The 27525-nt window shown below is 43.4% G+C and overlaps 1 protein-coding gene across 2 annotated transcripts in view; it reads left to right on the forward strand.

The window, feature by feature from the left end:
• The window catches only part of LOC112249942 (receptor-type tyrosine-protein phosphatase F-like), a 318952-nt gene that overhangs the window by 175118 nt on the left and 116309 nt on the right, over positions 1–27525 (forward strand). Inside the window, exons 5-8 of one of the 2 annotated variants that reach the window (XM_024419699.2) lie at positions 9757–9945; positions 13425–13442; positions 16425–16535; positions 26229–26240. In XM_024419699.2, the coding sequence (XP_024275467.1) occupies positions 9757–9945; positions 13425–13442; positions 16425–16535; positions 26229–26240 (330 nt within the window). The remainder of the gene's footprint in view (positions 1–9756; positions 9946–13424; positions 13443–16424; positions 16536–26228; positions 26241–27525) is intronic. The other variant, XM_024419707.2, reaches the window with a different exon arrangement.

The following is a 27525-nucleotide window of genomic DNA, read 5'->3' on the forward strand; positions in this document are numbered from 1 at the left end:
TCGGAAAAGCTGACCACGACTCCATTTTGTTGATCCCTGCCTACAGACAGAAACTAAAACAAGAAGCTCCCACGCTGAGGTCTGTCCAACGCTGGTCCGACCAAGCTGACTCCACACTCCAAGACTGCTTCCATCACGTGGACTGGGAGATGTTTCGTATTGCGTCAGACAACAACATTGACGAATACGCTGATACGGTGTGCGAGTTCATTAGAACGTGCGTTGAAGATGTCGTTCCCATAGCAACGATTAAAACATTCCCTAACAAGAAACCGTGGATTGATGGCAGCATTCGTGTGAAACTGAAGGCACGAACCACTGCTTTTAATCAGGGCAAGGTGTCTGGTAACATGACTGAATACAAACAGTGCAGCTATTCCCTCCGCAAGGCTATCAAACAAGCTAAGCGCCAGTACAGAGACAAAGTAGAATCTCAATTCAACGGCTCAGACACAAGAGGCATGTGGCAGGGTCTACAGTCAATCACGGACTACAGGAAGAAACCCAGCCCAGCCACGGACCAGGATGTCTTGCTCCCAGGCAGACTAAATAACTTTTTTGCCCGCTTTGAGGACAATACAGTGCCACTGACACGGCCTGCAACGGAAACATGCGGTCTCTCCTTCACTGCAGCCGAAGTGAGTAAGACATTTAAACGTGTTAACCCTCGCAAGGCTGCAGGCCCAGACGGCATCCCCAGCCGCGCCCTCAGAGCATGCGCAGACCAGCTGGCCGGTGTGTTTACGGACATATTCAATCAATCCCTATACCAGTCTGCTGTTCCCACATGCTTCAAGAGGGCCACCATTGTTCCTGTTCCCAAGAAAGCTAAGGTAACTGAGCTAAACGACTACCGCCCCGTAGCACTCACATCCGTCATCATGAAGTGCTTTGAGAGACTAGTCAAGGACCATATCACCTCCACCCTACCTGACACCCTTGACCCACTCCAATTTGCTTACCGCCCAAATAGATCCACAGACGATGCAATCTCAACCACACTGCACACTGCCCTAACCCATCTGGACAAGAGGAATACCTATGTGAGAATGCTGTTCATCGACTACAGCTCGGCATTCAACACCATAGTACCCTCCAAGCTCGTCATCAAGCTCGAGACCCTGGGTCTCGACCCCGCCCTGTGCAACTGGGTACTGGACTTCCTGACGGGCCGCCCCCAGGTGGTGAGGGTAGGCAACAACATCTCCTCCCCGCTGATCCTCAACACTGGGGCCCCACAAGGGTGCGTTTTGAGCCCTCTCCTGTACTCCCTGTTCACCCACGACTGCGTGGCCATGCACGCCTCCAACTCAATCATCAAGTTTGCGGACGACACAACAGTGGTAGGCTTGATTACCAACAACGACGAGACGGCCTACAGGGAGGAGGTGAGGGCCCTCGGAGTGTGGTGTCAGGAAAATAACCTCACACTCAACGTCAACAAAACTAAGGAGATGATTGTGGACTTCAGGAAACAGCAGAGGGAACACCCCCATCCACATCGATGGAACAGTAGTGGAGAGGGTAGCAAGTTTTAAGTTCCTCGGCATACACATCACAGACAAACTGAATTGGTCCACTCACACAGACAGCATCGTGAGGAAGGCGCAGCAGCGCCTCTTCAACCTCAGGAGGCTGAAGAAATTCGGCTTGTCACCAAAAGCACTCACAAACTTCTACAGATGCACAATCGAGAGCATCCTGGCGGGCTGTATCACCGCCTGGTATGGCAACTGCACCGCCCTCAACCGTAAGGCTCTCCAGAGGGTAGTGAGGTCTGCACAACGCATCACCGGGGGCAAACTACCTGCCCTCCAGGACACCTACACCACCCGATGCTACAGGAAGGCCATAAAGATCATCAAGGACATCAACCACCCGAGCCACTGCCTGTTCACCCCGCTGTCATCCAGAAGGCGAGGTCAGTACAGGTGTATCAAAGCTGGGACCGAGAGACTGAAAAACAGCTTCTATCTCAAGGCCATCAGACTGTTAAACAGCCACCACTAACATTGAGTGGCTACTGCCAACACACTGTCAATGACACTGACTCTACTCCAGCCACTTTAATCATGGGAATTGATGGGAAATGATGTAAATATATCACTAGCCACTTTAAACAATGCTACCTTATATAATGTTACTTACCCTACATTGTTCATCTCATATGCATACGTTGATACTGTACTCTATATCATCGACTGCATCCTTATGTAATACATGTATCACTAGCCACTTTAACTATGCCACTTGGTTTACATACTTATCTCATATGTATATACTGTACTCGATATCATCTACTGTATCTTGCCTATGCTGCTCTGTACCATCTCTCATTCATATATCCTTATGTACATATTCTTTATCCCCTAACACTGTGTATAAGACAGTAGTTTTTTTGGAATTTTTAGTTAGATTACTTGCTCGTTATTACTGCATTGTCGGAACTAGAAGCACAAGCATTTCGCTACACTCGCATTAACATCTGCTAACCATGTGTATGTGACAAATAAAATTTGATTTGATTTGATTTGATAACAAAATTTGGAAAAAGTCAAGGGGTCTGAACACTTTCCGAAGACACTGTACACTAGGAAAGTTTTGATTTTAACTCGCCGTGTGCTGAATCCCAATAATGATTTTGTACTGTGTACCTGTAGCTCTGTATGTCTCTACCACTCTCCACCTCAAACCTCTGTCCACATCCCTCCTACCTCCCCATCCTCTTGTCCCCCCTGGGCCTGTCTTCATCTGGGCTGATTGTGTTTCTGTGTGCTCTTGACGAAACAGGCTGGTGCATTACAAGAGGAATGTGTGGCTGTAACCTGTGTCAAACACCTTGTCACAGCAGCATTGTAGAGAACAATAGTCTCAGTGTGGAGAGGCTCTCTCTGCTCCTCTCTCGCAGCATGCCCTGAGCATCACATGTCTCAACCACCAGCCATTACACTGAGGTCAGACTCTGGCTGTGTCTGAAATGGCATCCTTTTCCTTTATAGTGCATTTGGTTTGGTCAGAAAAAGTAGTACACAATCTAGTGAATAGGGTACCATTTCAAACAAAGCTTCTCTCTCTCAGAGAGACCAACCAACCAGGCCTCACCTGACTATGGGTCAGGGTGCAGTGACAAGGGTGGAATTGTCTGGTAGTTTGGGAAGTGTTGCTGACATGTCATGTTCAGGATGGCAAAGTAGTATCTGTATGACAATGGTCCATCACTGTAGCTAAGTTATGTGTAGTCACAGACAGTAGAAGTGGACTGGGTGTTCTATTGCAGTCCAGGACTGTTCTACAATATACATTTATGCTGCTCTTATACTAACGTTAACCCATTCCATTAAATATTGTTTACCATATTAGCAAGGAAGTAGCAAACCTACACAAGCTACTGGGGAATCCACACCCGCCTACTTTTTCTTTTTCTTCCACCTCAGTATTCGGACACCGCTCTGGTCTGGTGGAAGTGTCGCCGCCGTGTCGGCTCTCCACAGCTGACTGGCCGGTGCTCAGCAGGGTACCATCCCCGAAGGGTTCTCCCCCTTCCCTGGAGAACGAAGCTGTTCTAGACCCAGCCAACCAACCATGGAGATGCGTCACTCGCCGTGGAAGTTGAAGTAAGCGTCCTCTGGCAACGGGGGTCTCCTTGGAGATGTTGAGCCCGACCTGACACAGACCAGAAACGGCTTTTCGCCCTGGATCCTGAGGTTCCAGCGCCTTCTTCCTTTGGGGCTTCCCATTCAAGATCGGATCCGGAAGTACCTACGTCTTCGTCCTCTGTCCTGTCTCCCTCTCCAGTGGCTTCTACCTTGGGTTCAGATCCTCGGAGCTCCCACCCTCATCATTCCGTGAGGCTGCCATTTAACATCGCCAGCTGTCATCATAGGCAGCTTTATGGTGAGAAACATCTTAGTTCACAAGGCAAAAAGTACAGGATATCACAAGGCTGCCACTGACTGTTCTATGACAGATGCCGGGAGCTGACACTGTCGTAGTCCATGTGAGGTCAAACGACATCAGGAGGGCTAGTTTCGGAACATCTGAAAGTGTATTTTAAAGAACTAATTTTAGCATTAAAAGACTCCAAAAAACGACCAATCATTTCAGGTCCAGTACCATCGTTGGACCGTGGGTGTGAAAGATTCAGCAGGCTACTGGCATTACACATCTGGCTAAAAGATTATTGTAGCTCTGCTGGAGTCACTTGTATACAAGTAGATAACTTTGACACCTTCTGGAAACAGAAGATACTCTACAGGAATGACAGAGTCCATCCAAGTCCTCTTGGCTCCTGCATTTCAAGGCAGCGTTGAAACAATGACTTATCAATGACCCAAGACCAGCTCAGTTAATCCCTACCATTGTGACAATGAGTCGTCATAATGCTGCATCCATAATGCTGCATGTACATTATTCTAGGGGTGTTGGCAGACACAATGTAAGTAGCTTAATTTATGTCCCCCTAATTTCCCTGAAAACCTCTGTTGTATGCATTAATCATGAGCCTATGAACCAGAGTTACACTGTTAGCACTGAGGCGGTGTGCCATTGTAGGAAGGCCTCTCAGCTCCAATACAAATAACATGAGCAAGTCTACTTCTGATAAGCTTCCCAATAAAGCATTACAAACAATCATGCAACCCAGAAAGGTTCTTCAAATAGCCATATTAACATATGCAGCCTGAGAAACATGGTCCATGAAGTCAATAACTTGCTTGTAGCAGATGACATTCATATTCTGAGTATCTCTGAAACTCACTAAGATAATACCTTTGATGATACAGAGGTAGCAATACATGGTTATAACATTTACATAAAAGACAGAAATGCCAACGGGGGTGGTGTTGCGGTCTGTATAAAGAACCACGTACATATAAAGCTTAGAGGCGATCAAATGTTAAATACTGTTGAAGTAATATGCCTACAGGTTCATCTGCCTCACCTAAAGCCCATTCTTGTGGGAAGCTGCTATAGACCACCAAGTGCTAACAGTCAGTATCTGCATAATATGTGTGAAATGCTTGATAATGTATGTGATATCAACAGAGAAGTATATTATCTGGGTGATTTAAATATTGACTGGCTCTCATCAAGCTGTCCACTCAAGAAAAATCTTCAAACTGTAAACAGTGCCTGCAACCTGAATCAGATTGTCAGTCAACCTACCAGAGTATTGACAAACAACACAGGAATTAAATCATCAACACGTATTGATCACATGTTTACTAATCCTGCAGAAAGTTGATTTAAAGCAGTATCCAAATCTATAGGATGTAGTGATCACGATATAATAGCCATATCTAGGAAAACTAAAGTTCCAGAGGCTGGGCCTAATATAGTGGAAGAGGTCATACAATACGTTTTGTAGTGATTCATATGTTGATTATGTAAAGAATATTTGCTGGTCTGTGGTGTGTAATGAGGAGCAACCAGACGCTGCACTTGACACATTTCTGAAATTGCCTATTCCAGTTACTAATAAGCACGCACTCATTAAGAAAATGACTGTGAAAACTGTTAAATCCCCTTGGATTGATGAGGAATTGAAGAATTTTATGGGTTGGTTGAGACGGATGAGGAAAAATGTATGGCAAGTAAGTCTGGCAGCCCAACTGATTGGCAAACGTATTGCAAATTGAGAAATCATGTGACTAAGCAAAATAACATTAAAATAAACTATACTATGAAACAAAGATAAACTACATAAAGAATGATAGTAAAACGATTTGGAGCACCTTAAATTACATTTTGGGGAAAAAAGCCAACTCGGCTCCATCACTCATTGAATCAGATGGCTCATTTATCACAAAACTCACTGATATTGCCAACTACTTTAATGACTTTTTCATTGGCAAGATAAGCAAACTTAGAGATGACATGCCAGCAACAAATGCTGACACTACACATCCAAGTATATCAAACCAAATTATGAAAGACAAGAATTGTACTTTTGAATTACGTAAAGTCAGCGTGGAAGAGGTGAAAAAATGATTGTTGTCCATCAACACTGACAAGCCACCGGGGTCTGACAATCTGGATGGAAAATAACTGAGGATAATAGCGGACGATATTGCCACTCCTATTTTCCACATCTTCAAGTTAAGCCTACTAGAAAGTGTGTGCCCTCAGGCCTGGAGGGAAGCTAAAGTAATTCCGCTACCCAAGAATAGTAAAGCCCCCTTTGCTGGCTCAAACAGCCGACCAATCAGCCTATTACCAACCCTTAGTAAACTTCTGGGAAAAATGGTGTTTGACCAGATACAATGCAATTTCACAGGAAACAAATTGACAACAGACTTTCAGTACGCTTATAGGCAAGGACACTCAACAAGCACAGCACTTGCACAAATGACTGATGATTGACAATAAAAGAAATTGATGATAAATTATTGTGGGGGCTGTCTTAGACTTCAGTACAACTTTTGACATTAACGATCATAGTCTGCTGCTGGAATAACGTACACTACCGTTCAAAAGTGTGGGGTCACTTAGAAATGTCCTTGTTTTTTAAAGAAAACCTTTTTTTTGTCCATTAAAATAACATTAAATTGATTCAAAATACAATGTAGACATTGTTAGTGTTGTAAATGACTATTGTAGCTGGAAATGGCAGATGTCTTGCTCCCTCTGCTGTTTCCTGAGGTCCCCGATCATTTCCTTTGTTTTGTTGACGTTGAGTTATTTTCCTGACACCACACTCTGAGTGCCCTCACCTCCTCCCTGTAGTCTGTCTCGTCGTTGTTGGTAATCAAGCCCGCTACTGTTGTGTCGTCTGCAAGCTTAATGATTGAGTTGGAGGCATGCATGGCCACGCAGTGATGGGTGAACAGGGAGTACAGGAGGGGGCTGAGCATGCACCCTTGTGAGTCCTCAGTGATGAGGATCAGCGAAGTGTAGATGTTGTTTCCTACAGACCGCAAAGCCGACAGTCAGTATTCCCCTAAGACCGCAACAGTAAAGAAACCTATGGGATTAGTTGCTGAAGCATGCAGGGCATGTGAATTACTTTTTTCTCTCCCAAGTATGGTATGGGAGCAGAGACAGAGATGGTAAGACAGCAAGAATGGGATTTGACACCGTTTAAATAATTTGCAATGGCATTCTAAGAAGGCTGCGTTACCCTCTTTCCTCCCTCTCCTCCATATTGATAAAGACCAGGGCACATCCCCAGCTCCCCTTGGGGTACTATTACAGTATGCCATCTCTTAGTTAGACACTGAAAAGACTAAGGCTTCCTCGGGGCGAATGTTTCCTCACAGAACCTCCAGGCGTCCTTGCCAGTCGACAATTAACTTCTTTCAAAGTGGGTATGGGAGACGACAACTCATGGAGCTCCAGCTCTTATTGTGTGAGGGGGAGAGAACAGGCAGTTCTTACCTAAGTCAGAGCCTCAGAGCCCAGGGAGGAGCAACAGTGATAGGCTACGGTAGGTGTTTCCCAGTGACAATCAGCAAGACAGTCTGCCAAACTGCCAGCCAGCCAGCTAACCCCTTTCTTCAGTCCCCTGATTCATATGACAGTTGTTTCCCATAGCCAGCCAGCCCCTCTTCAGAGTCCTCAGGGTTCATGTGTCTCTTTCTCTCCATGAGATCCCACCTCCCTTTCACAGCCCGTCTCTCTATTAGAGGGTTTCCCAGTGTCTCTCTGAACTCTTCTTTACTCTTCTGAGCCAGACGTTTGCATCATTGTGTGCATCCCAAATTAACCAAAAATGACCCATAGGTTTCTGGCCAAAGGTAGGGCACTATAAAGGAAATAGGGTGTCCTTTCACACTTTCACTATTGTGCTTTCACTCTTGAGGTTTTCTGCTCTGATTCAAGGGGGTTGGGTTAAATGCAGAAGACACATTAAATGGATTCAGTTGTCCAACTGACTAGGTATCCCCTTTCCCTTCCCTTTCCCATTATGTTTCTTTGCAGGACTAATAGACACCCTCATCCTAAGAAATTACCCCCTCTTTACACTACCTGCTATTGACTTTCCCCTCTGTAGTACCTGGTATTGACAGAATCACAGTGTCACCATTGTTCACACTGCCTCAGGTTACTGTCAAACAAGGGTAACAACAGGTAGTGGCATGTGTCCCCAAATGGTACCCCATTCCCTTTATAGTGCACTACTTTTGACCGGGTGCCACACAGTTCTAGCCAAAAGTACTGCACTACATAGGAGATAGGGTGTGATTTGGGACGCATCTACCGTTGTCACGTCCCCTTGCTCATCAATACGGGCTTGGCTGCTGTCTGTCACGGTTGCCGATGTCTTTTGCAATGTCACTTATCCATCAAGCGTTCAAGTTATTGTACTCTAGCTTGTCCCATTGAAGCCTGTTAATTACTGTAACGGCAACAAACTTGGCAAAGGGGCAGGATTCGATTAACAATACTGTTTCAGAAAAAGTTGAGTTTTTATTTAAACAGCAAAACACAGCGAATTAAATAGGTTTCAATAAAAACATGAAGCTTGAGCCTCCCGAGTGGCGCAGCAGGCACTGCATCACAGTGCTAGAAGGCATCAGTACAGATCGGGTTTGATCCCGGGCTGTGTCGCTGTAGCCGCGACCAGGAGACCCGTGAGGCGGCGCACAATTGGCCCTGGGTCATCCGGGTTAGGGGAGGGTTTGGCCGGCTAGGATGTCCTTATCCCATCGCGCTCTAGTGACTCCTTGTGGCGGGCCGGGCGCATGCACACTGACTTCGGTTGCCAGCTGTACGGTGTTTCCTCCGACATATTGGTGAGGCTGGCTTCCGGGTTTAGCGAGCAGTGTGTCAAGAAGCACTGTGGCTCGGCGGGGTCGTGTTTCGGAGGACACTTTGCTCTCAACCTTCGCCTCTCCCAAGTCCGTACCGGAGTTGCAGCGATGGGACAAGACTCCAATTGGATATCATGAAAAAGGGGTAAAAAGTACAACAACAAAACATGTTATGCCTGGTACTGATCCTTGTCCTGGTCCTGTCTTCACCAGTTTACTTACAGTATATACTGTAGATATCCTAAGCTTCTGCGTCAGTTAATTCAAGGTCCTTCCAACTTATTTCCTTCAGAGCTTTCCTTTTCCAGAGTACCTGGAGATGGGGTGTATTTCCTCTTTTCACACACAGGGGAGAAGGAGGGAAGCATGGAAAGTGATTTCAGGCATAGATTGTGTTACGTTTTTATGCAGAATTTGGCAGAGGCTGGCATTTGACCACACTTATCCTTCCAGATGATCATACCTGGGAAAGCAGGGGACCCTCTCTATCTGAATGCAATTCATCCAGAGTGAAATTGCGTCTCGCACTCCGGCCTCACTCTCCACAGATCCATGACGAGAAATTCCATAGGTGGATTAGTCACGCCTTGGCCTAGCGATATTTACATTGGGGATGTATTTCACAGTGTTTTAAAGGCAACCACCTCACTGCAGCTCAAGGCTGTGGGATGAACAGGCCAATCACAGAGGAGAGCACAGACCATGACTGATGGGGTGGTCTCGCATATCAAGATGTGAAGGAAAGAAGTCACATACTGTGTTTGTGCGTGTGTGCGTGTGCGCACGTGTGTGTATGTGTGTGTGTGTGTGTGAGAGAGAATGCATTTAATGGATGACTGGTGCCTTCGTTCAGTGTTTCTCAACTTTTTTATACCAGGGACGATCAGCAAGCTATGTTCACTCGTGTCAGGGTCCACTTACCTTAAAACTATCATTGTATTATATACAGCATATCATATACAGCATATCATATACACTAACCACCACTCTCTCTATGTGTCTCCAGAGGACCAGATTCCCCATGGGTTCCCCACCATAGATATGGGACCCCAGCTGAAGGTTGTAGAGCGGACCCGTACAGCCACCATGCTGTGTGCTGCCAGTGGCAACCCCGACCCAGAGATCTCCTGGTTCAAGGACTTCCTCCCTGTAGATATCAACAGCAGCAACGGAAGAATCAAACAGCTCCGCTCAGGTACAGAGTCTCCGCACGGTCCCCACATACTGTACATGGTTATTTCTGAGAAACACACACACACACACACACACACACACAGTATTTTGCACCATGTCAAACACACCCAATAAAATCACTGAAATTCAATATATATTCCAATGCTGTGTTGAACAATGATGAGAATATACATTTACTTGTGTAGAATGTATTTTTTACATTTAAAATGTAATTGCCAAATCACTCCTTAAAGTTGTGAATAAATGTTTTTCTACATTCATTTATCTGCATACAGCTTTGTAATTCCCCCAGTGGCTCCTGAAAGGGATTGCTGCTGCTGTTCTGTGCCTGTGGTGCCTTCAGTACCAGATGCAGGCAGCCATTCGTCTTAAAATGATAACCAACCACAAGGCTCAGTACAACTCAGAAAGGTGGCCCTTTTCCAAGCACTGATTTAGTCAGTAAGGCAGGCGCAGCAAAGCTGTCCGGCTGTGCACTTCATACCTTTGTACTATAGGCCTATATAGGCCTAGGCCCCTCCCTACAGTCAGTTTTGAGGGGGAAACAGTTCACAAATATGTTGGAGTCTGGGTCCCTACTCCCTAAACCCTTAGCATCAATGCAACCTCCAAAAGCATTCCAGATAGGCATCAACTCTTGAACCCCAGCTCTGGCAGCATAGAATATAATATAGAAACAGAGGTATAATTGCAGTGTTTCACCTCTGGCTCCTATCCACAGACACAGAGAGAGGAAAGGCTGAGAGAAGCTGTAGGATATCTCTGGTCTGCATTGTAAATGGCACCGTATCCCCTGTATAGAGCTCTATAGGGCTCTGGTCAAAAGCAGTGCACTATAAAGGGATATAAAGAGAGTAGGATGCCATTTGGGACACAGACTATGTGTAGCTTTGAAGCCTGTGGAAGCTGGAGGATTTCCCCAGGCAGGCTTCAGCTGCAGAGGCCTCAGGTGAAGACAGATCCTCCCGCCATGATGTATTATTAACATGACAGCACAGCAATTTTCTTCAATTTGGTTCATAGCGCTGGCTTGCCTTCCTCGTCACACATCGGCTGCATTCCTAACTGTAACCTTATTCCCATCATAGTGCCCTACTTTTGACCAGAGCCCTGGGTTCTGGTCAAAAGTAGGGCACTATGTAGGGAAAAGTGTACCATTTGGGATGCACAATAATCCCACTGCAGTCAAGCCCAAATGGGCATGTCTCTTTTTTCTCTTCTTGTTTAAGTGCTGCCCGTTCGCTAAATGTCTGTCAGAGGTCAACTTGACATTCAAGCAATTTATTTGTTCCAATACAATTCATTACGCGCTCGTGAGATTACATTTGCTCATAAATTAGTATCCCTATTATAGGACCTTTTATCCATCAAGGAATGCTAATAGCCAAAATTTTCCATTTGAGACCTTTGCACTCTGGTAGCAAATGAAAGACAAGTCAGTATGTGTCCTTTGCGTCAAATGAAGCTCAGAGCTCTATCCCCCGTCTACTAAGGCTGCATCCCAAATGGCATGCTATTCCCTACATAGGGTGACATTTGGGATGCAGTCTTAAACATGTCATTGTCTCCCGGTAATTACCGATAGGCTTGTCCAAACCAGGAAGTCTGGCCCCTGACATCGATCAACACTGTTTACAATGCAGGCCACACAAAAAGCAAACAGACACTCATCCTGACACTCCTCCTCTGCTGTCCTGGGGATCTGATAGGGAGGAAGAGAGGTGTGGGAGAGGAGTAGGAGTGGAAGAGGAGGAGGATTAGTGTCTCTAGAAGTGGCTAAACCTCTATCCTTTCCGGTAAATACTCCTGGAGTAGCAGGTGCACCAGGCCACGGCTCTGTGTGTGGAGTAGTCACTCAAACTCTTCTGGGTCCTCCTGACTCACCAGGGTTGGATCCCAAATGTCACATTTACCTCTTTATAGTGCACCTCATTCCCTTTATAGTGCAATACTTTTGAAAGGGGCTTTATTCAAATGTAGTACACTATATAGGAAATAGAGGGTCATTAGGGACACAGCCTAGGTGATTGGTGATTCTCTCCACTGCAGCCTGCTAGTAACATAATTAGCTGAGTTGTTTATGCCATCCTTGAATTATTATGAATATGTATATGGATAATGATGACATGATAAAATGTGTTAAATATATACGGTCATAATATTATGTCCTTGTGAAGGCAGAGCATGGACTAATTAAATCCACGGTAATAGGTTATTGTTGTGCATTAACCCCAATGTATTTCTTCAACATATAGGAAAATGAATACCTGCCTACTGTATCCAGGATATTGCGAAAACATAATAAAGTACTATTATTTTTCACAATTTACCTAGTACCTGCTACACTGAAATCTGTCATTGACAAAGCATGTGATATTCATACTGAACCAACCTGGGCTCAGTACATGGAGGCTGTATGTCTGTCCTGGCAGGTCTCAGCGTAGACCCAGTCCTCTTTAAGCTGCTGATGACCTCATCAACATGGGACACACAGCTTTTAGGGGGCTCTCCGTCCTCTTTTCTCAACCCCTCTCCTCCACCTCTATTCTCCTGTTTAATGAGTGGATACTGGTTTGGATTTATTATCCAGATCGTGTGTATCTGTATAGTAACCAAACCGACTCCTCCAACGTTTGTCGCATATGACTAAATATGCCCAAATGACCCCGTACTAACAACTACAAGAATAATCAATGGAATCAAACAATATATTATTTGTGCAGCTAATTAGTTAGAGGGTGGTCCACAAAAGAAAAGAATAACACTGCACCCACCTAAGACTTTCTCTCACAATGCAGCAGCAATATCACAACTTAGGCTATTGTATTCCAGGGCACAGGTTTCTTAGTATTACATCAGATACTGTTGTAGCCTGTGTTGGTGTTAACCTCGTTACGACAGGAAGCTGAACAGCCCAGATTAGTTAACCTGTCTAGAGTTAGTCTCTAGACCTTATCAGAATATCTTAGGTAACAGCCAGAAACAGGCCTGTTTTGGGTGAACGGCGGATCACTATTCAAGGTTGATGTTGATGGCCAGGTGTTAACACAAACAAGCAGGTGGGGAGAATAAGTAACTTTGCAATCATAGCAGACCCGTAGCTCAGTAGCACAAATAGCCAGGTGTACATTATAAAAACTTATGGGGAGAAAACAAATATCCAGGTGTAGACAACATAAAGAGTCTGGATTATAGCACACAGCAGGCAAGTGCAGAGCAGAAGTAGAATCTTGCCCCTTAGTCGGGTTACCACTCTGTTACCACTCTGGTACTCTCACCCAACACAACAAAACACAAAATTGTGTAATATCCAGAAATTTAAAAAGCTATTTTTTTAATAAACGTGTTGAGGGAGAAATAGCTTCTGGAATTCAATACTCAAGTTCTTCTTCACTCTGCGGTTTCTTCTCTTTATTCTTTCTTTCATCTTTGTACTAATGCTTCTCTCTAATCTTATTTGCATTCAAATTACCTCTCCAGGTGGTACACCAATCAGAGGTAAGAATGCTGGGTACACAAAAAACTGTCCACTCACGTCATCCTTCCTGTCCTCCTCCTCATTATCCTCCTCCATTCCCTCCTCCTTTCACCTCACAATGTCCTCATCACCAGTTGTCTCACTCTCTCTCTGGGCCCTGACTCCTTCTCCACATCAGTACATGACCCTTTGTAAGTCTGTCTGGTCAATGGCACCTCTATAAACACAAACGTCAAATAACGAATCTACAAAATCCTTACTACACATCCCACTCAAATTAAACCGTCTTAACGTTCACCTAAGAAAACTGTAACCTCATAGAAAGATGGACCTGCTTAAACTGTAGATTAACAAAACATATGATTAATATTTTGAATGGCAGCTCTATCCTGAGCGTGGATCGTGATCTCTTGACCACTCTTTCAGTTTTTATATTCCTAGACTCCTAGCGATGAGCCTGACATTACTGTATTTCCATTCCCAACGTATGGCGGGATTGACACCTACTATAATTAGTAGTCTGTGATGTGTTTTAGAGGTGGTCAACGATGACCCCTGTCTGAGCACTGTCCTGAGAGGCTGTAGTCAGAGGCAGGAAGGAGGAAGAGGTACTAGATTGCATTATTAAAGATTCAACTTCTTTGGGCAGAGTGAGAGTGGAGCTTCTGGCAGCTAGCTACACTCTTTATTGAGGGTCCTAGAATCTCCATGTCTGCGCCTCAAATGGCACCCTATTTCCTACATAGTGCCCTAGTCAAAAGGTAGTGCACTATGAATAGGGTGCCATTGGGGAAGCAGACCATCTCTCTCATCTCTCTCTCTGAGAAGTTGTCTTATACCTCTGGCTCATTTTATACAAGGGAGAAAAGCGAGAGCAGGCTTTGGTGATTGGGTCAGTAGGAACTTCCCAATTTGCCTGCTGCTCACCTCGTCGTCTCTCTCCAGAGATAAAAAAACATCTCATCTCATCAAGGGGTCTCACTGCCATGAAAAAGTGCTGAAAGGAAACGTGTTCCAAATGGCACCTTGTACGCTATATTGCGTAACTTTTGACCAGAGCCCAATGGGCCCTTGACAAAAGTAGTGCACTGTGCCACAAGATCCAATTAAAGAGGAATGGAAAAGGATAATACATATTATCCTTTTCCAGATGTAACTATGAGGCAATAACCAGCCACTGCTGCATTCCTCTGCTCTCCGCACATCGGAAACAGGATTGCCCTAGCCTACACCAAGCGTTGATCACTAGAAGTTAAGGCTAGAGGGAGAAAGCTAAAAGCTTGGAAAGAGAACTGTACATCGAAGAAAGTCTTACCTGAGTTGGGCTCTGTGTGTGTGTGTGTGTGTGTGTGTGTGGGGGGGGGGTAGTTACAGGGGAGAGGGGGTATGAATGAGCCAATCGGAGGCTTGTCTGCGTATATGTGACGTTTGTAGCAGCAGGATATACATCTCAGGCAGAATCCTCTAGATGATTGACGTAACATGGTGGCTGCTGGAGGAAGATATCTCTGGGCGCCCATCCATCTCACCTAACTCCAGATTCACATGGATGTCACCACACACTTTTTTTCTTTTTCTATGTCCAAATGTTATCAGCAGCTGTGTGACAAACTCATCCCATATGATGCATTTCAGATTCCTTTCTGAAATATATTCTCACATTTATTTTCTATTAATATTCCGCCACTGATCTCAAACTGCATGATGTGTGTAACATCACGATCAAGAGCATCCCTGTACATGAACACCAGACACACAGTCATGTTGTCTGTCAAAATCGATCCAGAGTCGACTGTATATGAATAATTGTTCATTGTATAAAGGAAAATGGTTTGGTAAATGGTCAAAGAAAATGATAAACCACGTGATCACTCTGAGTGAGCAGGAACAGGTAAGTGTTATGTTCCTGATCCAGTCTTCATGTGTCGTCCGTTTTAGACAGGGACGGCCAAAGAGGACTGTCGACAAGAGTAGGAATAAAAGAGTCTTTCACTCCCCTAGTCTGTTTGAACTCATTTGTTTCCTCACTGTTTGAAAAATGGTTGCCGTCCCCACTGTCACTAACAGTAGAGCAGGTGATAAGAACTAATCAGTGGTGAACAAAGCAGAATTGATTAGTGATTTGTGGCTAGTTAATCTGTGAGGCTGAAGGCTGAAGCTTTGGCAGAGTGATGGGGAGATCGTTGAAGTACAGCAGAACTCTTAGGGATTCCCATCTCTCTGTACTGACATTGTCATTACTCACAGAATGGCTTAGGCCTGTATTTGACTTTAGTATTGACAAGTGAGAAGATAAAGATAGGTTTTCTTGTTTATGAGACAGCAGGTTTAGAATTCCTCACTTTTAAATTACTGTATGTATTTTTCTTACTTGATTTGCTGTTCTCCTCTGTCCAGTCTTACTGTAACGTCAGGCTGAGCTATAGTTCCTGGTAATTACCACTTATGGGTACTTCATGAAACTTGATATTGCATCGTTTCTGCAGTATTTAGGTCCCTAATAAGAAGTGTACTGTCCTCTTACCTGTCTATGCTTTGGTCTTTCTCAATGTTGCCAAAATGTCTGTCTGCTGGATGGGTCTGTTTTCAAAACATCAGTTGTTCTGATATATACTGTACGTGTATGAAAAGTCGGCTTGGTTATTTGCATTTTTGTTTAGGCAAGGTGTGTGTGTGTGTGTGTGTGTGTGTGTGTGTGTGTGTGTGTGTGTGTGTGTGTGTGTGTGTGTGTGTGTGTGTGTGTGTGTGTGTGTGTGTGTGTGTGTGTGTGTGTGTGAGAGTTGTAAGTAGTGTAAGTCTGAACACACATTTCAGTGTGCATTAACTGCATTTTGTCCTAAATGTCACCCTACTCCCTATATAGTGCACTACATTTGACCAGGGTGAATACGGCTCTGGTCAAAAATAGTGCACTATGTAGGGAATAGGGTGCCATTTGATATGTAAACCATGTATCCATCTGAGTGGACTCTGAGCCTTGACAGTGTGTCCTCTCCCTTCAGGAGCTCTCCAAATAGAAAACAGCGAGGAGTCGGACCAGGGCAAGTACGAGTGTGTGGCGGTCAACAGCGCCGGGACCCGCTACTCGGCTCCAGCCAACCTATATGTGAGAGGTAAGAGCCCTCCCTGCCTGGCGAGCGGGTCAGTGCTAACAGTGGGGGCCATCCACCTGTCCATAAAGTATCTATTCTAATCTATCACTTCCCTCACTGCTCTCTGGTCAAGCGCTAAAGACTAGTGTAAGCTAACCCACTCTACAGCTACACAACCAGGTCTGCTCTCTGGTCAAGTTAACCCACTCCTCTCCACAGCGAGCCTGGTCTAGCTATACAAATACTCCACATGGATCTATTCACTGTCTGGAAACTGACAAATGCCAACCAACTACTTCTTCACTGGAATAATAGAGCACCTACCCAGCCAACCAGTTAGTGAAAGGCTCAGCTTAACCTGTTGATGCCTGTTCTTGTTATGTCAATGTTTTGTCTATTCCCTGTGGGGGGTGTTTATTTTTCTGTATCTTTTCTTTTCTCCTGGGTGATTGTATACTCCCTATAGGGCTCTGGTAAAAAGCAATGCACTATATAGGGAATAGGGTGCCATTTGGGATGCAGCCTTGGTGAAGTGGAGAGAGTTGTTATATGCTGGTGGTACATATGCAGTCTTGTAGACATACTGTGCATACAGGAAATAGACACCTTGTTGGTTACTGTCATCCTGAGTGTAAGAAATTCCCCTATCAACAGGATGCTATGCAGTCTATGGCTGCGTCTCAAATGGCACTCTATCTCCTATTTAGTGCACTGCGTATTTGTTCTACTACTACAAAGCAAACAGGGCTGATGTCATATCAAACTCAACCCCCATGGTATTTTAGAGAATAATGTTCAGCAGCAAAAATTCAATTGGCCTCTATTCCACCAGTCAAAATCAGGTTCTCAAAGGCAATTTTCCACGATTCAACTCAAGTTGGTTCCTTGTGTCCCTGTTTTATGCATACCCACAGGTTTTTACTGTGCTCATTGCAAACACATTGGAAAGGTTCACCAAGGGCAAAGAATTAAGTTATTCACAACTTTTTATGTTACTGATGTCACTTCTCCCCCACTCCCCCTCTCTGGCGCTCGAGGGCACCAGGCAGCCCATCATTACGCACACCTGTCACCATCATTACGCGCATGAGCACTTCATGGGACTCACCTGGACTCTATGACTAAATTGATTGCCTCTCCTATATCTGTCACTTCCTCAGTTTCTTCCCCATGTCTGCATTTATGTAATTTTGTTACCCCTGTCCATCATTTTGATCCCCCTGTCCAGACGCTGTTCTTGTTTTGTTATATGTCAGTTTATCCATGAAATCTTCACTCCCTGTACTTACTTCTCGTCTCCTAGCGTCTGTCCTTATAACTGAGTCCATTCTAATATATCTACATTGATCGTAAATTCCCATTTATCCCATTTCCAAAGAAGTAATATTTATTCATTAGTGTCTTTTTTAGGGGGTAGATGTTGAATGTTGCAGATAGATTGTAGCTTCCATCAATGTTTTTGTCTTCATCACTTCCAATCCCCATATATTTTTTTGCAAATATATTTATACACATACATACATACATACATACATACATACATACATACATACATACATACAGACATACATTACATACAGTGCCTTGCAAAAGTCTTCACCCCCTTGGCGTTTTTCCTATTTTGTTTCATTACAATCTGTAATTTAAATTGATTTTTATGGATTTTTATTTGGATTTCATGTCATGGACATACACAAAATAGTCCAAATTGGTGAAGTGAAATGAAAAAAATAACTTGTTTCAGAAAATCCCAAAAAATAAATAACGGGAAATTGGTACACGCATGTGTATTCACCCCCTCTGCTATTAAGCCCCTAAATAAGATCTGGTGCAACCAATTACCTTCAGAAGTCACATAATTAGTTAAATAAAGTCCATCTGTGCGCAATCTAAGTGTCACATGATCTGTCACATGATCTCAGTATATATATATATACACCTGTTCTGAAAGGCCCCAGAGTCTGCAACACCACTAAGCAATGGGCACCACCAAGTAAGCGACACTATGAAGACCAAAGAACTCCCCAAACTCCCCAAAGTTGTGGAGAAGTACAGATCAGGGTTGGGTTATAAAACATATCCGAAACTTTGAACATCCTGCGGAGCACCATTAAATCCATTATAAAAAAATGGAAAGAATATGGCACTACAACAAACCTGCCAAGAGAGGGCCCACCAAAACTCACGGACCATGCAAGAGGGGCATTAATCAGACAGGCAACAAAGAGACCAAAGACAACCCTGAAGGAGCTGCAAAGTTCCGCAGCGGAGATTGGAGTATCTGTCCATAGGGCCACTTTAAGTCATAAACTCCACAGAGCTGGGCTTTATGGAAGAGTGGCCAGGAAAAAGCCATTGCTTATGTCACGATCGTCTGAATGAATGGACCAAGGCGCAGCGTACTTCGAGTTCCACATGTTTAATAAATATGAAACTCACCAAAAACAATGCAGAAGAAAACGAAACGTGACGTTCTGTGCTGCTCACAGGCAGCTACACAAAAACAAGATACCACAAACAACAGGTGGGAAAAAGCTGCCTAAATATGATCCCCAATCAGAGACAACGATAGACAGCTGCATCTGATTGGGAACCATACCAGGCCAACAAAGAAATAGAAAACATAGATTGCCCACCCTAGTCACACCCTGACCTAACCAAATAGAGAATTAAAAGGATCTCTAAGGTCAGGGCGTGACAGCTTAAAGAAAAAATAAGCAAACACGTTTGGTGTTCACCAAAAGGCATATGGGAGACTCCCCAAACATATGGAAGAAGATACCCTGGTCCCGATGAGACCATAATTGAGCTTTTCAGCCATCAAGGAAAATGCTATGTCTGGCGCAAACCCAACACCTCCCATCACCCCGAGAAGACCATCATGGTGTGGCAATGTTTTTCATCGGCAGGGACTGGAAAACTGGTCAGAATTGAAGGAATGATGGATGGCTGGCACTAAATACAGGGAAATTCTTGAGGGAAACCTGTTTCAGTCTTCCAGAGGTTTGAGACTGGGATGGAGGTTAACCTTCTAGCAGGACAATGATCCTAAGCATACTGCTAAAGCAACACTCAAGTGGTTTTAAGGGGAAACATTTAAATGTCTTGGAATGGCCTAGTCAAAGCCCAGACCTCAATCCAATTGAAAATCTGTGGTATGACTTAAAGATTGCTGTACACCAGCGGAACCCATCCAACTTGAAGGAGCTGGAGCAATTCTGACTTGAAGAATCTGCAAAAATCCCAGTGGCTAGATGTGCCAAGCTTATAGAGACATACCCCAAGAGACTTGCAGCTGTAATTTCTGCAAGGTGAATAGTTATGCACGCTCAAGTTTTGAGTTTTTTTGTCTTATTTGTTGTTTGTTTCACAAAAAAAATATTTTATATCTTCAGTGGTAGGCATGTTGTGTAAATCAAATTATACCAACCCCCCCCAAAAAAATCTATTTTAATTCCAGGTTGTAAGGCAACAAAATAGGAAAAATGCCAAGTGGGGTGAATACTTTCGCAAGCCACTGTACATATAAATACATGTACATACATATATACAGTACCAGTCAAAAGTTTGGACACAACTACTCATTCAAGGGTTTTTCTTTATTTTCACTATTTTCTAAATTGTAGAGTAATGGTGAAGCCAGCAAAACTATGTAATAACACATGTGGAATCATGTAGTAACCAACAAAATGTTTAACAAATCAAAATATATTTTAGATTCTTAAAAGTAGCCACCCTTTGCCTTGATGATAGCTTGCCACAGTCTTGGCATTCTCTCAACCAGCTTCACCTGGAATGCTTTTTCAACAGTCTTGATGGAGTTCCCACATATGCTGAGCAGTTGTTGGCTGCTTTTCCTTCACTCTGCAGTCCAACTCATACCAAACCATCTTAAATGGGTTGAGGTCCTGGTTGAGGCCATGTCATCTGATGCAGCACTCCATCACTCTCCTTTTTGGTCAGATAGCCCTTACACAGTCTGGAGGTTTGTTGGATCATGTCCTGTTGAAAAACAGCTGATGGTCCCAGTCACCGCAAACCAGATGGGATGGCATATTGCTGCAGAATGCTGTGGTAGCCATGCTGGTTAAGTGTGCCTTGAATTCTAAATAAATCACAGAGAGTGTCAGCAGCAAAGCACCCCCACACAATCACACCTCCATGCTTCACGGTGGGAACACACATGCAGGGATCATCCGTTCACCTACCCTGTGTCTCACAAAGACACGGCGGTTGGAAACAAAAATCTCAAATTTGGACTCCACCGGTCTAATGCCCATTGCTCGTGTTTCTTGGCCCAATCAAGTCTCTTCTTACTAATGGTATCCTTTAGTAGTGGTTTCTTTGCAGCAATTCGACCATGAAGGCCTGATTCATGCAGTCCCCTCTGAACAGTTGATGTTGAGATGTGTCTGTTACTTAAACTCTGCGAAGCATTTATTTGGGCTGCAATCTAAGGTGCAGTTAACTCTAATGAACTTATCCTCTGTAGCAGAGGTAACTCTGGGTCACAAGAACTTAAGTTTATAAAAAGAACTAACACAACATTAGGTGATGATATATGGATAATTATGGATTTATAATCAGCTATAATGGGGCGGTCATTTTGGACAGGGAACACAGAATTCATTAGCATTTATTTGGGATGCATTCTGAGGTGCAGTTAACTCTAATGAACTTATCCTCTGTAACAGAGGTAACTCTGGGTCACAAGAACTTAAGTTTATAAAAAGATCTAACACAACATTAGGTGATGATATATGGATAATTATGGATTTATAATCAGCTATAATGGGGCGGTCATTTTGGACAGGGAACACAGAATTCATTAGCATTTATTTGGGATGCATTCTGAGGTGCAGATAACTCTAATGAACTTATCCTCTGGAGCAGAGGTAACTCTGGGTTTTCCTTTCCTGTGGCGGTCCTCATGAGAGACAGTTTCATCATAACGGTTGATGGTTTTGGGGACTGCACTTCAAGAAACTTTCAAAGTTCTTGAAATGTTCCGTATTGACTGACCTTCATGTCTTAAAGTAATGATGGACTGTCATTTCTCTTTGCTTATTTGAGCTGTTCTTACTATAACATGGACTTCGTCTTTTACCAAATAGGGCTATCTTCTGTATACCTCCCCTGCCTTGTCACAACACAACTGATTGGATTAAATGCATTAAGAAGGAAATAACTTCCACAATTGTGCTTTTTATGAGGCACACCTGTTAATTGAAATGCATGCCAGGTGACTACCATCTGAAGCTGGTTGAGAGAATACCAAGAGTGTGCAAAGCTGTCGTTAAGGCAAAGGGTGGCTACTTTGAGGAATCTCAAATATTAAATATATTTTGATTTGTTTAACACTTTTATTTACTTCATGATAAATCATGATATGTGTTATTTCATAGTTTTGATGTTATCACTATTCTTCTACAATGTAGAAAATAGTACAAATAAAGAAAAACCTTGAATGAGTAGGTGTGTCCAAACATTTGACTGGTACTGTATATACACATCTTTATTACTTTCTAACCTTACCACCCCTCCCCTAATTTGAGTAAACTAGTGAACAACAAAGCTTATGCTTCTACTTCCAACTTATACATACTATATACATTTCATAGGCACAGTCTATTTTACAATAGTTACATTTAGTTTGTTTTTACCCCTGTCCTTCCTCTAACCTCAACCTCTTCAATCTATTTCTTTCACAAAAGTTCTGAACCTATATGCATTTTACAGACACAGTATGTTTTACATTAGTTATCTTGTTATTCATTTTTATTATTCCCAACCTTCAGCTCCATTCAACCCCTCCCATCTGTCGCTTAACACCATCCATGTTGAATATCTGGGTGGGCATTCTATGTTGTGTGTCTAGTTTGTCTGTTTCTATGTAAGGCCTGATATGGTTCTCAATCAGAGGCAGGTGTTAGTCATTGTCTCTGATTGGGAACCATATTTGGGTAGCTTGTTTTGTGTTGGGGTTTGTGTGTGGTTGTTTCCTGTCTTTGTGTTCTCTGCACCAGATAGGACTGTTTTGGGTTTTGCCACGTTTGTTGTTTTTGCAAATTGTGTTCATGTTTAGTTTCTCTTATTAAAAACCATGAACTCTAACCACGCTGCATTTTGGTCCTCCTCTCCTTCGACGGAAGAAAGCCGTTACAGTGCCACCCGGGAGGCCAAAAATATTACATTATTGATCGATTGACTATTACTTTTCAGATCACCCAGTAGTGCTATTTGTTGAGTTTGCTCCAGGTAAATGTTTGCAATTCTTCAGCCATTCCTGGACTTGTGAACAAAAACAAGCTACTTATGGACAGTACCAAAACAAATGATCTATTGATTCTGTCTCTTCACAGCTAAATCTGCAGAGCTGGGAAGGTTCTATCCCCTATATATATAACATTCTATTGGTTGTAAGAATTTTGTATACTGTATACGTTTTGAATCCGGCGTCATTTTGCATATTAGTTCATAAACCATGTGCCATGGAATCAGTACATTGAAAATCCCAACTATTTTGCAATATCTATGGCACAGCTGTCAAATGTTTGGTCCTTAAATGAAACGGGTATACTTTTTCATTCATCACAATTTTCTTTAACCAATGTTGGACTTTAATGCATGGCCGACAGACAAGTTCCCTACTTTTTCCCCTTCCCCTTTCCTCTTAGTGTCATAATCAAGTCTTAATTTCTGTCATCACATCAATTACTTTGATCTTCAAATGATAAGTTAACTTGCTTCCGGTAGGATAATATGATTTTCTTGCAGAGGTATAATTCTAAAGTTAATTTCATGTTCCCTCCAGCTAACTTCTTTAGATAACTTCAGCATCAAAGGCTTTTAATTAATTATTCAGGTATCTGACAGACCTATACCAGAGTATAAAAGCAATGTCCTAACCTGCACGGTTGTTACTAGTTACCACAGCCACATAGTCGGAATTGTCTACATTGTAAAAATTCATGAAATAAAAAAAATGTGCCTTTTGGTCTTAATTTTAGGTTAGGATTAGGCATAAATTGAGAAGTATGGTTAAGGTTAGGGTTGAGGTTAGGGTTAGGCTTTCAATCAGAGTTTAAGAAAATAAAATTGTAGAAATGCCATAATTATTACTTTGTGGTAACTAGTGATGACCAACCTGCACTGCAGTGCATGCCTTCTGGGTAAATTGTCCCATGGTTGACCTCTGACCTACAGAGAGGAAACATCCTCTGGAGGTGTAAACCTGGTAACTACCTCTGTCAGCCCAGGTTGTAAATTCTCCCAGATTAATACATACATGACCCATTCAGTGATAAAAAGGAATGTGAGGAAAAACTCTTAGAAAAGATACATAGAATAGATACCTGTCATTCTCCTTGGTGCTGGGCTCTCCTTCGATCTTAGTTGCATCCCAAATGGCACCATATTCCCTACACCCTATTCTCTATGTAGTGCACTACTTTTGACCAAAGCCCTGGTTAAAATGTGTGCACTGTATAGGGAATGGGGTGTCATTTGGGACGCAGACCTTAACTCGGACCAAGTGACAGAGGGAGTGCTGTCGCAGGGAATACAGATTTAGAATTGGTCCGGTTGATGAATGGCATTTAATATATATATATATATGTATAAGTGTTCTGTAATCAGCTTGCACCTGCCCAGTGACAGAGTAAGACATTGTGTACTTGTTTGCCTCTGTGTGGACTATAAGTGTGTGTGAGTGTTTGTGTGTGTGCGCACATGCGCATGTGACCATCCTGCAGTATGTGTGTAGGTGTATACATATGTGTTAAAATCCTGCAGTATTTCTCACCACCCATGCCTGCATCAATTTCTCACAGATAGAGTAGATTACATCTCACTCCCGGAGAGGAATTGCCTTTGAGAACTGAAAGAGTCTTTTCGAGTGTTTTTTTACACTGTGAAATATTATTTTTGATTATTTTTCACTGCCAACCCTCAGTCCATAATGCGTTGCCATGGAGTTTAACTATACTGTTGAACATCATTTGAAAAAGAAAAACCCTTCATGCACTGTGCTGAAACATCACTCTACTAAACCTACAACTGAAGTCATCAAGGTCAAGACTACCAGCTTCTTTCCTATGTGTTTTTTTACAAATGTCTGTTTCTGTATAATGTAACACTGGGTTGTTCTGTCTCTGTACAACGTGTTCTTGTCTGAATGGGTCTAACCTCTATCTCTCCAGGTATTACACCACTCTACCAGGGGTGTAATTTCCTTAGCAAACGATGGTGCCTGAAAGCGCTCTCTCTGCTGCTAGAGAGAGAGAGTGAGAGAGATTTCTTCTCTCTCTTCTTTTCCTATATTTGTACTTCTTCCTTTTCTCTTGTCTGTCTCTCTCAGCTTTTGCTTTCTGATCATCACTGTGTGTGGCGTGTCCTTGGCACTGACTCCATGTCCATTGCTGTGTTATGTCATATACACAGACTGTATATGGGAGTGTCCATTACACAAATGCTTATCCTGCTATAAAAAAAATAATAATTATACCACATTGTCTGTGTGCTTTCCCATGTCTTTCCCAAGTGTCACCCAAGGTTTCATGTGTCTTGGGGTTTTCTGAGTTTCTCTGAAACTTGTGTACGTATGTGTGTCTGCTTTTATTTGTCTTTGTGTAGTGTGTGTGTGGGTGCGCTCGTGTGTCCGCGTGTGCACGCATGCAGAGATCAAGATTAGAAACAAGCTTTAATACAAAGGAACCACATCTAGAATGCATAGACTCTTTAGATGCACTATACTCTGCTCATGTAGGTATAGGACTGTGCCCATGGGACATCATGTATAGGACATCATGAATGCCACAATCACTCATACTGGTTAAAGACTTCACCACCGTGACCCATTTGATAAATTCTGTCAGCACACAACAGTGGTATGAGGCCATTGCCTCAACATTGAGTGAGTGATGCACAGAGCTCTCTCTGTTGTCGGTGTACAACTCCGTGGTCAGGCCATTTTGTGTGTGAGTCAATAACTCTGAGTGTATGACTAGTCCAGAGCTAGTGACGGCCATGTTTGATGTTTGTATTCACATCCAGCCTCTCTGTCTCTGCTATCCTCAGTGGCTCTGCTAAGAAGGTGTCAATGGACAGAATAAATGTGGCTGCCTTAGCTAACAGCAGAACAGTATCTGCTTTGTGTGCATAATGAAGTCCGCTTGTCAGCCAGGGAGACTCTCTGCGACCAAAATGACACCCTATTCCTTTTCTAGTGCACTACTTTTGACCAGGGTCCATAGGGGTGCGATATATAGGAAATAGGGTGCCATTTGGGATGCAGTTTCTCTGACTGTCTAATGGCATCTTAATACACAGGCTGCAGCCGATGGGTCTGAAGGGAAGGGCTTAGAGAACATGAGAGTAGTCAGGAACAGAGAGGAGTACGTGTGTGTGGGGGGGGCTAGGAGGAGTGTGTGCGTGTGTGTGTTTATATTTATGTCTGTACTGTATGAGATGTTGCTATGTGTGTGTTTTTGGAGTGTGGCTATCAGTGCACTGGCCTTTGTCTCCAAAGTGTTTTCCTCACTCTATTATGGATAAGTGGAAAATGTTCCTGTTTTACTCTCTCTGTTTTTCCTTGTCTTCTTCCTCCTCTTCCTTTTTCTCTCTTGTTGGTTTTTCTCTTTTCTCTTTATTCCCCCCATCATCATCGCACTTCGCCATCCATAAAACAATCCAAACCTCACCAAATCCTCTCAGATCAACGAGAAGGTTGGTTTTTTTCACTCTTTACCTCCCTGCTCCTCCTTTGATACCCCACGGTATGCCAAGGCCCGGTGGGCTGGAGCCTGGCAGCGCCCCCAGCTTCACGCTGGGTGCCACGGGCCCATCCCGGCCTGATGGGCCTCCCAGGAACCTTCCTGCCTCTACCAACCTGAACCTCCACTGTGCATCTCCTACCTTATCTCTACTGCTACCCTCTCTACTACTGCTATGCTGCTTGCCTCCACCCTAAACTCTCCACCATCTACATTGTTATAGGTCTTTGAATATCTCTGGCATGGATGGGTCTTCCCTGTCAGCTTCAGTCTGTTATGTATCATCCTTGCCCACTTCCTTAGGTGATCCTCACATCACCTAGGGCGTGTCTATTCCATCCCATCATCCTCTATGTTCACACTGTGTCCGTCCAACCATGGCTGTGTCCAATTGGCACCTTATTCCTTATAAAACGCAATACTTTTGGTCAGCGCCTCAAGTGCTCTGGTCAAAAGTATGGCACTATATAGGGACAAGGGTGTCATTTCACTGTGAGCCTGAGCCCTCGCATCTGTGTTGCCACATGGGCTCGTCATGGTCCCAGTCTAGCTGACTGCACAACTCTCATTTTACCTTACCTTGACTCGACTCTCACACAGTATATCAGCTGGTAGCATAGCTCTCCACCATACAGTCTTAGAGAAAACAGAGGTTTTCAATTAATTAATCGTGAAGAGTAGTTGGATGTATATATCTTTGGCATCTTGGGAGGAACAATAAGCTACCATTAGAAAGAATTGCAGCCTTGGTTATATCCATGGTTTATGAAAATGAGGCGTATGGGTATGCGTATGGGCTCTCACTGTGATTTCTCTGATGCAATGCATTATCATTGGTCTTCTGCAACAGTGGTTTCTCATTGTCTTTTAGGTATTTTACATCTAGGTTCAGGGAATAGATGTTGCATGAAGCTTAAGAGATCAGTACTATTTACATACAAGTTCAAATTTCAGTAAGTGCCTTTTTCCCACCACCCTGGAACGATTTTCCTATTTAGTAGAAGATGTTGTGTTATCCTGGTTAACAGTGAAAAGCCTTTTGAGTTCTCAATATTTAATCAGGCTAAAGCAGCTTTGATTGTTTATTTTGGATTCAACATTCAGTGCAGTATTCCAGATTTAGTTCATAGAACAATGTGAGCAGAGAACAGAGAGGGAGAGACTGCGGAGAAGATGAGAATAAAGCAAACAAATCTGTTTAAAGACCCAGTGTGTTTTTCAGTCGTTTTTTTTTTCCA

The sequence above is a fragment of the Oncorhynchus tshawytscha genome, linkage group LG01 (assembly GCF_018296145.1).
Source record: "Oncorhynchus tshawytscha isolate Ot180627B linkage group LG01, Otsh_v2.0, whole genome shotgun sequence".
In the NCBI taxonomy this organism is placed as follows: Eukaryota; Metazoa; Chordata; class Actinopteri; order Salmoniformes; family Salmonidae; genus Oncorhynchus; species Oncorhynchus tshawytscha.